The following is a 12,794-nucleotide window of genomic DNA, read 5'->3' as shown; positions in this document are numbered from 1 at the left end:
TTGGCTAAATCCGCTGTCAATGATCAGCCCAAAATGTAAAGAAGCAATGATGGCTCTTCAGGACCAGCAGAGTGCTGGTTCTGGCTGCGCAGGTACTGGAGCAGACGTGGTGGGTGCCGGACGTCCGCTAGCCCTCATCCGCAAACGTCTGTGTCTCGGCGTTCTAAGTCGCCATCAGTGCCGCTTCTGCATTGGCCATTTCCGGTCACCGCATCGCTTCCGCATTGCCGATTTCCCGACACCACTTGGCTTCCGCATTGCTGATTTCCGGACGCCGCAGACGCCATTTTGGGTGGGAGTCCCAGAGAGGGGGAGTCGCGTTCGCTGTGAACTGTGCCACCTGTGCCACCTCCGTCATGCCGTCTTCACCGCTGAAGCTGGCGGTGGTGTGCTTGAGTAACCAGAACCGGAGCATGGAGGCACACAACATCCTCAGCAAACGGGGATTCAGTGTGCACTCCTTTGGGACAGGGACACTTGTGAAACTCCCAGGGTCAGCCCCAGACAAGCCTAACGTCTACGATTTCCAAACCACGTATGAAGAGATGTACAGTGATCTTCTTTGGAAAGACAAAGAACTCTACACACAGAATGGAATCTTAAACATGTTGGACAGGAATAAGAGAATCAAGCCTCGACCAGAGAAGTTCCAGAACTGCAAAGACCTGTTTGATCTGATTCTCACCTGTGAAGAGCGAGTCTACGACCAAGTCGTGGAAGATTTGAATTCCCGGGAACAGGAGACCCACCAGCCAGTGCATGTAATCAATGTGGATATCCAGGACAACCACGAGGAGGCCACCCTGGGGGCCTTCCTCATCTGTGAGCTGTGCCAGGCTATCCAGCAAACTGAGGACATGGAGAATGAGATCGAGGAGCTACTACAGAAGTTCGAGGAGAAGAGTGGCCGGGCCTTCCTGCACACTGTCTGCTTCTATTGACTGGAGGCCCCAAAGTCAGGCCTTTCTGCATGGAGTCTGCTACCACCGACTCGGCTCCATGGACCCTCGCTACCCCCTTTGTGACTACTTCCCTGGTTTTGTTTTGACTTATAGGTATACTGCCAGTGTGTGATAGGATTACCAAGTAAATTATACATATTAAATGAGAAGATATACACAAATGCCATATTAAAAACAAGTTTTTTCACTATCCCACATGTACATAAGTGGGATATTGATTATACACCTTCCCCCTCTTAACCAAAAAAAAGGAAAAGGGGAGTTTTAAAGCACCGTTCTTCGAAGCATGTGTCTGTGATGGTGTGAGGCTTTATCCCTCACTGGCTGGACTATATAAATGCCCGAATAAAATGATAGACTGTATTCTCACAACAACAACAACAAAAAAGAAGCAGCAGCAATGATGTCTATTAAAAGACTAAGGTGCATCTGATTTAACTCACGGTCAGTTACTTGTTATGCATCTGAAAATGATTAAGGATGAGAGAAGAATCTATGCCTTTGAGTTATGGTGGAAGAATACTTAATATCCCAAGGACTGTCAACAGAACAAACAAATGTTTTGGAGAAAGTTCAACGAGGTTGCTCCTTGGAAACAAGGATGATGAGCTTTGTCTCATACATTTTAGGCATGTTGTTAAGTGGGGCTGGTTCTTGCATAAAAAGGTTGGGGGTCAGAGAAAGGAAGATCTTCAACAAGATAAACTGACAAAATGACTATAAAAATAGACTCAAGTATATTGGAGATGTTGAGGATGGCACTGAATAGTACAAGACTCTGATCTATTCATGGTATTGCTATGTGTTGCGAGCAACTTAATGGCACCTAACAACATTCACACAAATCTAATCTGATACAATATATAAGAATCGGACTGAATACATCTGAAAGAGATGGTGAAAAATTGCAGTATTAACAGTCAAAACAAGGCCAAGGACTGACTGTGGAGCAGATCACCAATTATTCATATGCTAGTTCAAACTGAACTTGAACATAATTCCAGCAAGTCCAGGAAGGGCAAAATATGACCTTGAGTATATTCTACCTGAATTTAAGAAAATCTTCTCAAGTATGGATTTGATAAACTGAACAGTTAATTACAGAAGACCAGATGAGTTGTAAGATGACATCAAGGACATGATCCATTTAAAAAAGCAAAAGACTATTAACAAAAGACAAGAGAGACCAAAATGGATGTTAGAAGAGACTCTGAAACTTGCTCTTGAAGTGAGAGATACAAAACAAAAAGGAAGAGATGATAACTAGTAAAGTAGTGGGACAGCAAAAAAGATGATCCTTAATGAGCTGGACTGACAAAGTATCTGCAACAATGGACAACGTGGAACAAGAATTGTGAAGATGCCGTCAGACCCAGGAGGGTTTCATGCACAGGGTCTCTGAATTGTAACTGCCTTGATGACACCTACCATCACTTGCCATCGACACAGGTACTGTTGTTACGTTAAACTTCAGGTTTATGTGTAAGCATCACTGCAGCTTGGAAAGAATTACTTAGTTTGAAAAATCATCTACACTTATTATTCCCAGGCTTGATCCTGAAATGATATTTGCTAAAGCCAGTATGGGGTGTTTTTCTTTCTGAGACAGTACTTTTGTCTTGGATGCCCTTTACAGCAACATTATTGAATGTTAAAATGATGTACAACTTCTTATTAAACATTCTACCCAATTTGCAGATGAGAAGATGTTAAACAATGCTCCCTCCTTTAAGGAAAAAATCTCTAGTTTTCATTTTCATGTTTGGAAAGCTTACATGATTGAATTTCTTAATCCTGTGGCTTTGGAATAGAAACCAGTGTGTAACACATAATCTCCTAAGGAAACAGCATTGTGTTTCAGTGCAAATTTCAGCTTCCTAGAGCCCTGTGTATCATCTAGATTTTCAAAAAAAGCATGAGAGTTACCATTTTCAATATTTTTCCAGGAGATCTTGCTTCCAGCTCCACTGGTATTGTTAATCTCCCAGGGTTCAGTGGAGGTCACCTGGCACCTCACTCAGTAGAGTTGGGCATCTACATTCCATGGACTATTGAGGGGAGAGAATTAAGTCAATTGTCTAGTTAAAAGGAAAAATAAAATTTGAATGGCATTATCAGAGTGATGGTTCTTTTTTAAATGGGGGCCCCTAAGGCTTTAATCCACTTCCACTCCATGTGGGAGAAATATAAGCAATCACTTTTATTCCTCTGAAAACCTGCTACAGGGTCAGCCATGCGTGCATTCCAACTTGACAGTATACACCACTACCACCTACAACAACTGGCAACAACAGTGCCTGTAGCAATGGGCTTGAGTGTGTCAGGGATGGTGAAGACATCTATCAAAGTTGAGAGAGAGGGGAGACAGAAGGGAAGGGGGGAGAGGAGAGAAAGGGGAGTGAGTGGGAAGAGAAGGGGGTAAGAGGAGAGAGAGGGTGATGGGGGAGAGGGGAGATGAGGGGGAGAGAGAAAGACAACAAACTAACCCTAAGTGACTCTAGAGTATTAAGGAATAGGAGAACACAGCCCCATGGAAATGGCTGGAGTACGGTTGACATGGATTTACTTAAGGATCCCCATGATCTCATAACCCAATAGCTGTTGTTGTTAAGTGTGATGGTCTTCAGTACAACCCATAGCAACCCTATGAACAACAGATCCCTGTCCTATTGTGCACCATTCTCAAACTTTCTGACACACTTGAGCCCAATGTAGCAGTCACTATGTCAATTAATCTGGTTGAGGGTATTCCTCTCTTTTGCCAATCCTCCACCTTCCCAAGATTGATGTGTCTCTTTAAGAAATAGCCTCTCCTAGCAACATGCCTATGTATGGGAGGCAAAGCTTTACCATCTTTGCCTGGTTGCACTTTCTCCAAGATGGATGTTTGTTCTTGTGGCAGTCCATAGGATGTTCAGTACTGTTCTCCAACACCACAACTCAAAGGCATTAATTCTTATGTCATCCTTGTTGTTGTTGTTGTTGTTGTTAGGTGGCGTCAAGTTGTAGATGACTCATCGTGACCCTATGAACGAAAGGCCTGAGCACTGTTCATACATAGAGTTTCCAGAGGCAAGCCATTTCAGAAGTGGATGCCACTCCTGCTTCTAGCCTTCTTTTAGTCGGGAAGCTCCAGCAAACACTGTCCACCATGGGTAACCATTACCACGTTTGGCACATCAGTGTCACAGTGTTCAGCACCACAGCAGTCCCAAATTACCTTTGTACAGCAAGGCACAGACCAGTGCTATACCTCTTAGAAGAATGTTTGACAGGAAAACAATTTGAACCTGGCCCGAGGGCCTCCGATTAGAATCACCCACCTTCGGCTTGGTAGCATAACTTTCTGTCTACTAGGCAAGTGATCAAAAATATCATGGTCTGAATCAGGTGCACCTTAGTCCTCAAACTGACATAATTGCTCCTCAATAACTTGGAAAGGTCCCTGACTGCAGATTTTTCCAGAGCAATATATCTCTTGATCGTTCGTACCAAGGATGTTAGTTATAGATCCAACTAAGATGAAATCATTGACAAATTCAATCTTTTTTCCTTCTATCATGATGATGGATAGGCAGGGGTGCATTCAATTCCTAAACAACATGCTTCTGGAAACTCTATGAACTTGGAGAAATGATGATAGTTATAGAAAGGCTTCATAGGATCGCTATGAGTCATGCGTGACTCGACAACAGTCAACAACAACATGATGTTGCCTATCAGTCGAGTGGTAAGAATTTTTTTTCTTGACGTGGAGATGCAATCTATATTGAAGGTTATATTCCTTGATCTTCTGCAGCAAGTGCTTTAAGTACTCCTCACTTTCAGTAAGCAAGGTTGTGCCATTTGCATCATGCAGATTATTGATGTGTCTTCCTCCAATCCTCATACCACATTTTCTGTCAGAGACCAACTTATCAAATAATCTGTTCAGATTGCATAGGTATGGAGAGAGGATAAAACCCTGATGCACTCCTTTCTTAATTTTAAACCATGTAGTATTCTCTTGCCCTGTTCGCACACGGTCCAGGTAGAGGTTTCACATGAGCACAATTGAGTATTCTGGGATTCCCAATCTTCTCAATGTTAATAATAGTTTGTTATCTGCACAAATGCCTTTGCATAGTCAATAAAGCACATACAGACATTCTTCTGATATTCTCTGCATTAAGCCAGGATCCATCTAACATCAGCAATGATAACCCTGGTGCCACAGCCTCTTCTAAATCCTGCTTACAGTTCCCTATCTATGTGCTGTTCTTGAATGAGCTTCAGCAGTATTTGGATTGCATGTGATATTAATGATCTTGTTTGAGAATTTCCACATTCTGTTGGATGACTTTTCTTGGGAATGGGAAAACATATGGATCTCTTCATATGCCAGATGGCCAGGCCATTATCCTCCAAATTTCCTAGCACAGACTGGAGACTGCTTCCAGGGCTGCATTTGTCATTTGGAACATTTCAATCAGTATCCCCATCAATTCATGGGGCCTTATGTTGTTGCCAATGCCTTCAGTACAGCTTCAACTTATTTCATTATCATTGGCTCTTGTTCATATGGCATTTCCTGGAATTTTTCTGTGTCAGTGAGCCCTTTTTGGTACAGTGACTCTGTGTATTCCATCCATCTTCTTTTGATGTCTCCTGTATCATTTAACCTATTGCCAATAGCATCTTTCAATATTGCAACTCGAGGCTTAAATTTGTTTTTCAATTCTCTCATGTTGAGAAATACAGGGCGAGTTCTTCCCTTTTTATTTTCCAGTTCCAGCACATTCCATTATAATACTTTGCTTTGTCTTCTCAAGTTGTCCTTTGAAATCTGTTCAGCTCTTTTATTTCAACATCTTTTCCCTTTCTTTTAGTTCTAGTGCAATTTTCTGAGTGTCAGTTGACTTGCATTTTTTTCTTTTTCCTCTGTATTTGTAATGACCTTTTGATCTCTTCAAGGCTGATATCCTTGATGTCATCCCACAGCTCATCTGGTCTTTGATCATTGACCCAATAGCTATAGTAGCATTAAAGACAACACAGTGCTGATTCAAGCTAAGAACACTTTGCCTAGGTGTGGCCTTTTATCTCACAAGAATAGTGCATGTATGGGCACCTTAATACTACCAAGAAAAAAGATTGCCAAAAGTGGAATGCATCCTTCTGGATTTGGGTCTGGGAACTCCTGGACACCAGAAAGGCAGAGACAGAAAAATACCTGCATGGAACACCTGGCCCAAAGATGTTAAAGGGGAACAAGGACCTTCCTCTAGGACTCCCAGGGAGAAGGGGAGTTCACTTAGAGCAGACACCTTCAATTTAGACTTCTGGCTTCCTGAACTGTAGGGGAATACTTTCTTTTTTTGTTAAGGACACCACCATGTGTATCTTTTATAGCACTGCTAGAGACCAAAGACAATGGTCTTTCAACCACTGTCTTTCAAATTTCTCAGAAGGTTACTTTATAAGTAGCCTTCCTGAGTTTGCTAAGAACTTGGCAACTTGACCCTTCGTCACAGTGTAGAAAATCAGCTGGAATCATTTAGTAGTGAGAACTGGAACACTAGACAGAAGACGATGTTGTTCTTACTTGTAGCTTACCTGCTTCTCAATGGTTAAAACATCAGCTACTAACAGAAAAGTGAGAGGTTCTAGACTACCTTGAAGGCCCTTAACAGAAAGGTCTGGGGAGCTAACGTACAAAAGCCAGTTACTGAAAACCCAATGGAGCAGAGTTCTGTCCTGACACACATGGGATCTTTTTCATCACACTAGCACGCACTCCTGAAGCAGTAAATATCATGTAGTCCTGATCATTTCATTCATATTACTAATGAATGTTTTTTGGGGGATGAACAATTAGGATAAAAATACTTTATTTTCCTTTCCCCATCTACTAGTAGTTTATTGATGTCAAATAGAAATGGGCTTTTTTAAAAAAAAATCTAGTTAAGATTTTACAAGACATAGAAAGATGTCCTGAGTCACATAAATTTTGAGAGGCCCACAGATGAATAAATTTACACTTTTTCATTTAAAAAAAAAACAAAACACAAAAAACCCACAACAAAATAACAAGCCAAACCTGCTACAGTCTAGTGGCTTTTTGACTCACAAAGGCCCTGCAGGATAGAGGCAAATGGATCCATTCAATGTCCAAGCCTGTAATCTTCCCAGATAGAGACGGCCACATCTTTCTGCAAAGTGGCTGGTGGCTTTCACTCATTAACCTTCAGTTCACAGGCTTATACTTAACCACTGTGCCACCAGGGTTCCAAACAGCCACCGGGGCGGGAACGGAAAATATGTACAATGTCCAAAATAAGCTTGGCTTTTATACTTAATAGAAAAAGAACCTGCTTGAATTATTAGTGAAAACATTTCAAAAGGACCTCCACAAGTGTATGCAGTCAGTTCTCATTGTTGGAAGTATTACTGGGGGGAAGAATAGAAACTAACCATATTCTGCATAGTGTGTTTATAATTTATAAAGTATATTTCACATATAATTCCATTAAAGGCTGTACTACTCTAATGACCACAATGTGCTTTGGATATGGTATTAAAATCTGCTTTCCAAACGAGTCCGGGAAGGTTAGGAAATTTTGTAGGCATAATTTATTCATAATATAATGTCAGAATGGTTTTGAAAATATGTTCTATATATTTTACCTGATTATAAAGCCTGCAAAATTAGACAAGGTTCCTATGTTCTAAATTCAGAGCAGTATAGATGAAACCAGAAGGGAATGATGAAGCGGATGACTGTTGGAGTGAGAAAATTCATTTATCTGCGCCTATTGAACCAAGAAGCTGCCTGTTCTGAAGCAGTAGCAGACTCAAGAATAAATAGAAACTGCCCTTAAAAACAAGCCTGTGGGAATGAAGACGCTGGGCTAAGCCCACAGTGGTAGTGTGGAACATGTCTGTTAGCTGAAAGGTGATGGTTAGGGTTACGGTTACGGTTAGGGTTAGATGGCCACTATCCTGGAAAGAGTCAGAGCCTTGGAAACCCAATGGAGGTCGTTATAAGTCAGAATAGGCTTTACGTCAGTGGGTTCTAATGCTCTTAGTTCCAAGCATGTCAGGGATGTGAGTTGGTGGAAGGACACCTCCAAGGCTGTACAACAACACTACACAACGGCAGCAATGTTCTAGCCTTCCAGGATGTTAGCTCTCGGCCACCACACCTACTGGGCACTTCAAACATGGCAGCTCTAATGGGGGATTTTCTTTGAAGTCCTTTAAATGCAGCTTCAAGTGGCTGCTGGCTCTGTTAGGTGTTACATTATAGCGACCCTGCTCAGCACAAGAGTAAAGCATCACCATCTCTGCTGTGCGTGAGCCTGAAGTCGTGCAGATGGCGTCAGGCCATCGTTTCAAGTGCCTTCCTCTCTGTCATTGACCCTCCACTTTTCCAAGCAGGATGTCTTTTCTCCAGGGCTGACATAATTCCAACAACACGTTACCTGCTGTTGAGAAGCACTCACACCGGACTTCTTTCAAGCCCGAGAGTTGGGAGGACCTGGGGGCTGTAAGGTAGTTAGGCCATTGTCCCCACAATCTCAGTATTTTTTGCTAACCCCACAACTCAAAGGTCTGTAGCTAGTGGAAACAATTTGGTCTGAACAGCTCTCAACGCTGAAAGTCGTTTTTGACAGACCCCGTGTGTCAGAGGATAGCCGTGCTGTTTGGGGCCACCATGCATGGTTCTGGTTCGGAGGCACCTGGGTAGACTCCGGCTTGCAATCTTTGTTTTCACTGCCAAGGGCTGTCACCGTTTCTGCCACTCAGGGGCTCCTTTGCAAGCATGGTCCCAGCAAATCTCCTGTCTTTGTTGACTTTTCACTAGTCAGTTATATTAACAACTCTCTCCAGCATCTACTTGCCTTACTCTACATTCCTCAAGTTCTCATTCCCCGAAGGCCAAGCCTACCTCACCTTCCTAATAAGAGGAGGGACTAACATCGTACAGCTCCTCTAAAGTCACTGAGAACTTGAAGTTCTAAATTACGGCCCACCACAGTTACATGGTTATTTCATGTGGGTTTTTGAAAGCATGAATATCTGAGCACTGTTTATACATACCAGTTTACAAATTTGGAATAGAGGTTGATAAGTAACACATTTCTCCAACCTATAAATTATTAGATGGTATTTTGGAGGGTAGTTAGTCAACACAGAGTCAGTTTTTTATGAAGCTACTTGCCATATTCTATGTCATAGGAAATGTTATTACAAGTTAATGCCACATGATTGGTTCATAAGGCCTGTTTTTAAACCAAAAATGAGGAACCTAATATTGGCCATGAGATTTAACAGATTCCATCTCTAATCATGATTCTGTGCAAACATTGGAAATATCAGTCCTGTGATTCCAAAGCTAAAAGATGGCAGTTCGAAACCAACCAGTGTTGCCATAGACGGAAGGGAACTCCATTCACAATATCACAACAAAAACTCCAAACTGCATGTGGGTTTCCTGTAAATCTAAATCAATGCCAATGAGGTCTAGTGTCTCTGTTTGCAAAGAATATGAACTATACTACAGACTTTCAAAAGAAGTAACCAGTCACCTCGCAAGGAGCTCAAGCAGCACTCAGCACAAACAAGGATGGTGCAATGAGGGTCACTCACTCTGGACATGTCATGAGGAAAGACCAAGTGTTAGAAAAGGACATCAAGTTTGGCAGAGTCGAGTCAGCAAAAAGGAGAGAACCCCAACGGCACAGACTGATAAAATAGCCACAGTCATGGCCTCCCCTACGCCTCCGATTGTGAGGATGGCGTGGGGGCAGGCAACGCTTCATGCTCTTTTCTCTAAATCAGGCCATTGCTCACACCAAAAAATTGCCAGTAATTCTGGGCGCAATGAAAAGCTGTGGTGAGATAGCTTCACAGCTAAACGTTCATTCCTGAGTGGAGAACTCTTTGAAATTTTTAGGTCCAACCTGAAATGCTCGTGCTTGTGCGCACGCGTGCGCTCTCTCTCTCTCTCTCTCTCTCTCACACACACACTCTCATACACAATCCTAACACTCTACAACCACAGAAAGTGAAAATTATGTTCAGACAAGGCATAGATGTTGAGTAGTACCATTCACTGTTGTGTGTCTGTGGTCAAGAACTTGCAGGCCCCTGCTCCTGTCCATCTGGACATGGCTGATGCCTGTCCTCTGCACACCAGAGCCTCCCCTCCCACCTCTGTGCTGTCATCTTTTCCGACTATAGAATCCTGGGCTCTGTCCAGTCTCTTGTGGTGCTGACTATCAGTATGGTAACCACTCACTCACCTCTGGTTTCTTCTTAACCACAGGAAAAATGTAATTGGTATCTCTACTCTGTCAAAATAGAATTCATGTCAACTTAAGAGGGGAGGGGGAAACTGTCTCCGGAATTAGAGAATGGTCCACATGGCTTGCTAGCATATGGAAAGTGGAGAGGAAGAGGTGGGACTTTTCACTGAGATAATTTCTTACACAAATACTTGACTGCTAATTTGACACCCACACTGGTTGTTCTGTGGGCTGGAATTGCCCCGCTGTGATATTCCATGCTTCTGACCAACCACAGGCATCCAGTGTGGATTCCAGGGTGCTGCCAAGCATTTGTGCTAGCTCTCCTCTGGGCATGGAGAAATACTTCTTGTGTTCGCAATTTATCTCTGCTGGACTTCTAGAAAACTGAGACAGCCATTGGCTGCCGGCTACATTTGAGGTTTCAGAGTTTACTCTGGGAACATGGAGGCAAATACCCTTACACACATCTTTCCCATTCCCACCAGTGAAGAAAAAAAAAAACCAAAACAACAACCCAATCCAAACTGACTGCATTCCAAAGTGATTTTCCCGTGGGCCAAGAACCAAATGTGGGCCACATCATGGAGATTATTTCAACTTTAATGTTGGGATTTTATTCCAAATCTAAATGCATGGCAACTGAAGCGTACTGTATAATGATTGGTATGTTTATAATATGTAACAAATGTCGCATTTGTGCCATCTTCTATGAATTACTTAGAGGTTATGTGAAAATGATCCATATTTAAATAATTTGCTTCTTTGCAAATTCAAATAAAATACTTAATGCCCAAAATATGATTTGAGACAAACAAAAAAGATGTGATTTAAATGTAGAGTATAATATAATTCTGGGATTTTATCACATTCTCCTGTCATAAGTAGATGGAGCAAAACATCTCAGATTCTTTTCAAAATAACAGAAAAAGATATTCCTTCACTGTATATCAACCAGTGGAACTTGTGTTCCTCTGGCGGCAAAGTCACACTTCTCAAAAAAAGTGTTTTTCCTGTCAAAGTGACTTTTCAAATCCATCATTGTTTATTTCGTTTTGTGGAAACTAAATTTAACTGTATAAATCAACCCACCATTGTTTTTTTCAGTCAACTCTGAGCTCTGGAGGCCTCCTGGGTATCAGAGTTGAGCTGGCCTTCAGGGTGTTTACAATGACTGCAACGTTGGAGATAATTCAGCAGCTCTTCCTTCACAGGCAACTCTGGGTACACTTGAATGTCCAACAGTTTGGTTGGCAGCTGGACATGCTAACTATTTGTCCCACCTCAGGACTGTGATATATAAGCAGTGGTGGCATTATTATTCGTATATATAGTAATGATATTCCACTTGGAATTTTAGACTACTTTGGACTGGCCTGGAGCTAGCTGACATTATCATGCATTGTCGTTGAAAGAATGATAACTAGCTATAATAAAACCCATGATCTGTCTAGACCACAGAAAGAAAATGTCCAGGGTCAATACTGCCATATTGATCAACAAAAGAACCATAGGCTATTTCTAATACATCTATGATGAAGATTGAAGAGTCCATGAGAGTCTTAGACTTCAGTGAAATCCAAGTATTTAGGAAAAGGAAAGGGTAAATAGCACAAAAGTAGACCTAGAAGAGAAAGAAGCAAAGTCAATTCTAACAGGTGGACATTAATGTCTGATTTCCTTGTCCTGGGGCAGCCCTGCTGATGTGTGGAGTGCCCTTGGCCCCCTGCTGATGTGTGGAGTGCCCTTGGCCATCTTTAGAGCTGACTGCCAACAGCGGTCTCCCTAGCATTCCCTCCGGTATCTGTAATGCCTTCCCAGGGCAACACGGTTTTCTATTAACGCCAGTCCCATTGGACATTCTACTTTCACCCGACTGCAATTCTATTTTGACTTTCCATGATGTGTTTTTCTGGATACCAGGGCGAGTGGATTCTGCATCCTAAAGTTCTGTTCAGCAATGTCTCTGAATGTGAGCACACGGAAAGCGAGGAGGTGAAGGCTCAGTGCAGAGCAGAGATGCTGCTGCCCAGCCAGCAGCAGCCCGGGTGCTCCCAGGGCTGTGGGGAGACGGGTGGCCTGCGGATTTCATCCTCCTTCAGGAGAAAGATGATTCCAGCAAGGCAGAGAGGAAGAAGTTGGCATTTTACACATATAATTGTTCTCAGCCTCGGATGATTCTCTTTCGGCTTGGAGCTATAAAGTAAGCACCGCCCTTCCCTCTGGCTGTGGGTCTGGCCACATGGGCAGTCCCGACCACACTCAGAAGCCTCTCGTTTTAGCACATCACCTGTTGCCACTGAGTCCATTTGGACTCACAGAGCACCTACTGGGACAGAGAATTGTGCCACAGGGTTCTAGGGCTTATCTTTACGGAAGGAAACTGGCTGCCAGGTCTTTCTCCCTTCAAGAGGCTGGTTGGTGGCTTCAAGTTGCCAAGCACACAGGTAGCGGTTCCTGGACTTTATTTGTTCACGCACGTGGATGATGTGGTCTGATGTGTGTGCTGGCCTGACTGAGCTGGTGACTGTCGACTTCTTTA

The 12,794-nt window shown here is 42.8% G+C and overlaps 1 protein-coding gene across 1 annotated transcript; it reads left to right on the top strand.

Moving 5' to 3' along the window:
* Positions 1-354: 354 nt before the first annotated feature.
* On the top strand, positions 355-941 carry LOC102851843 (RNA polymerase II subunit A C-terminal domain phosphatase SSU72-like). Its single transcript, XM_006892352.1, has one exon. The coding sequence runs from the start codon at positions 357-359 to the stop codon at positions 939-941; it is 585 nt and encodes a 194-aa protein (XP_006892414.1). The 5' UTR covers positions 355-356.
* Positions 942-12,794: the final 11,853 nt, after the last annotated feature.

This window comes from Elephantulus edwardii, unplaced genomic scaffold (genome assembly GCF_000299155.1).
Source record: "Elephantulus edwardii isolate Elephantulus edwardi_28Jun2011 unplaced genomic scaffold, EleEdw1.0 scaffold00115, whole genome shotgun sequence".
Classification (NCBI taxonomy): Eukaryota; Metazoa; Chordata; class Mammalia; order Macroscelidea; family Macroscelididae; genus Elephantulus; species Elephantulus edwardii.
The sequence above is the reverse complement of the archived record's forward strand: the minus strand, read 5'-3'. Positions and strand labels throughout refer to the sequence as shown.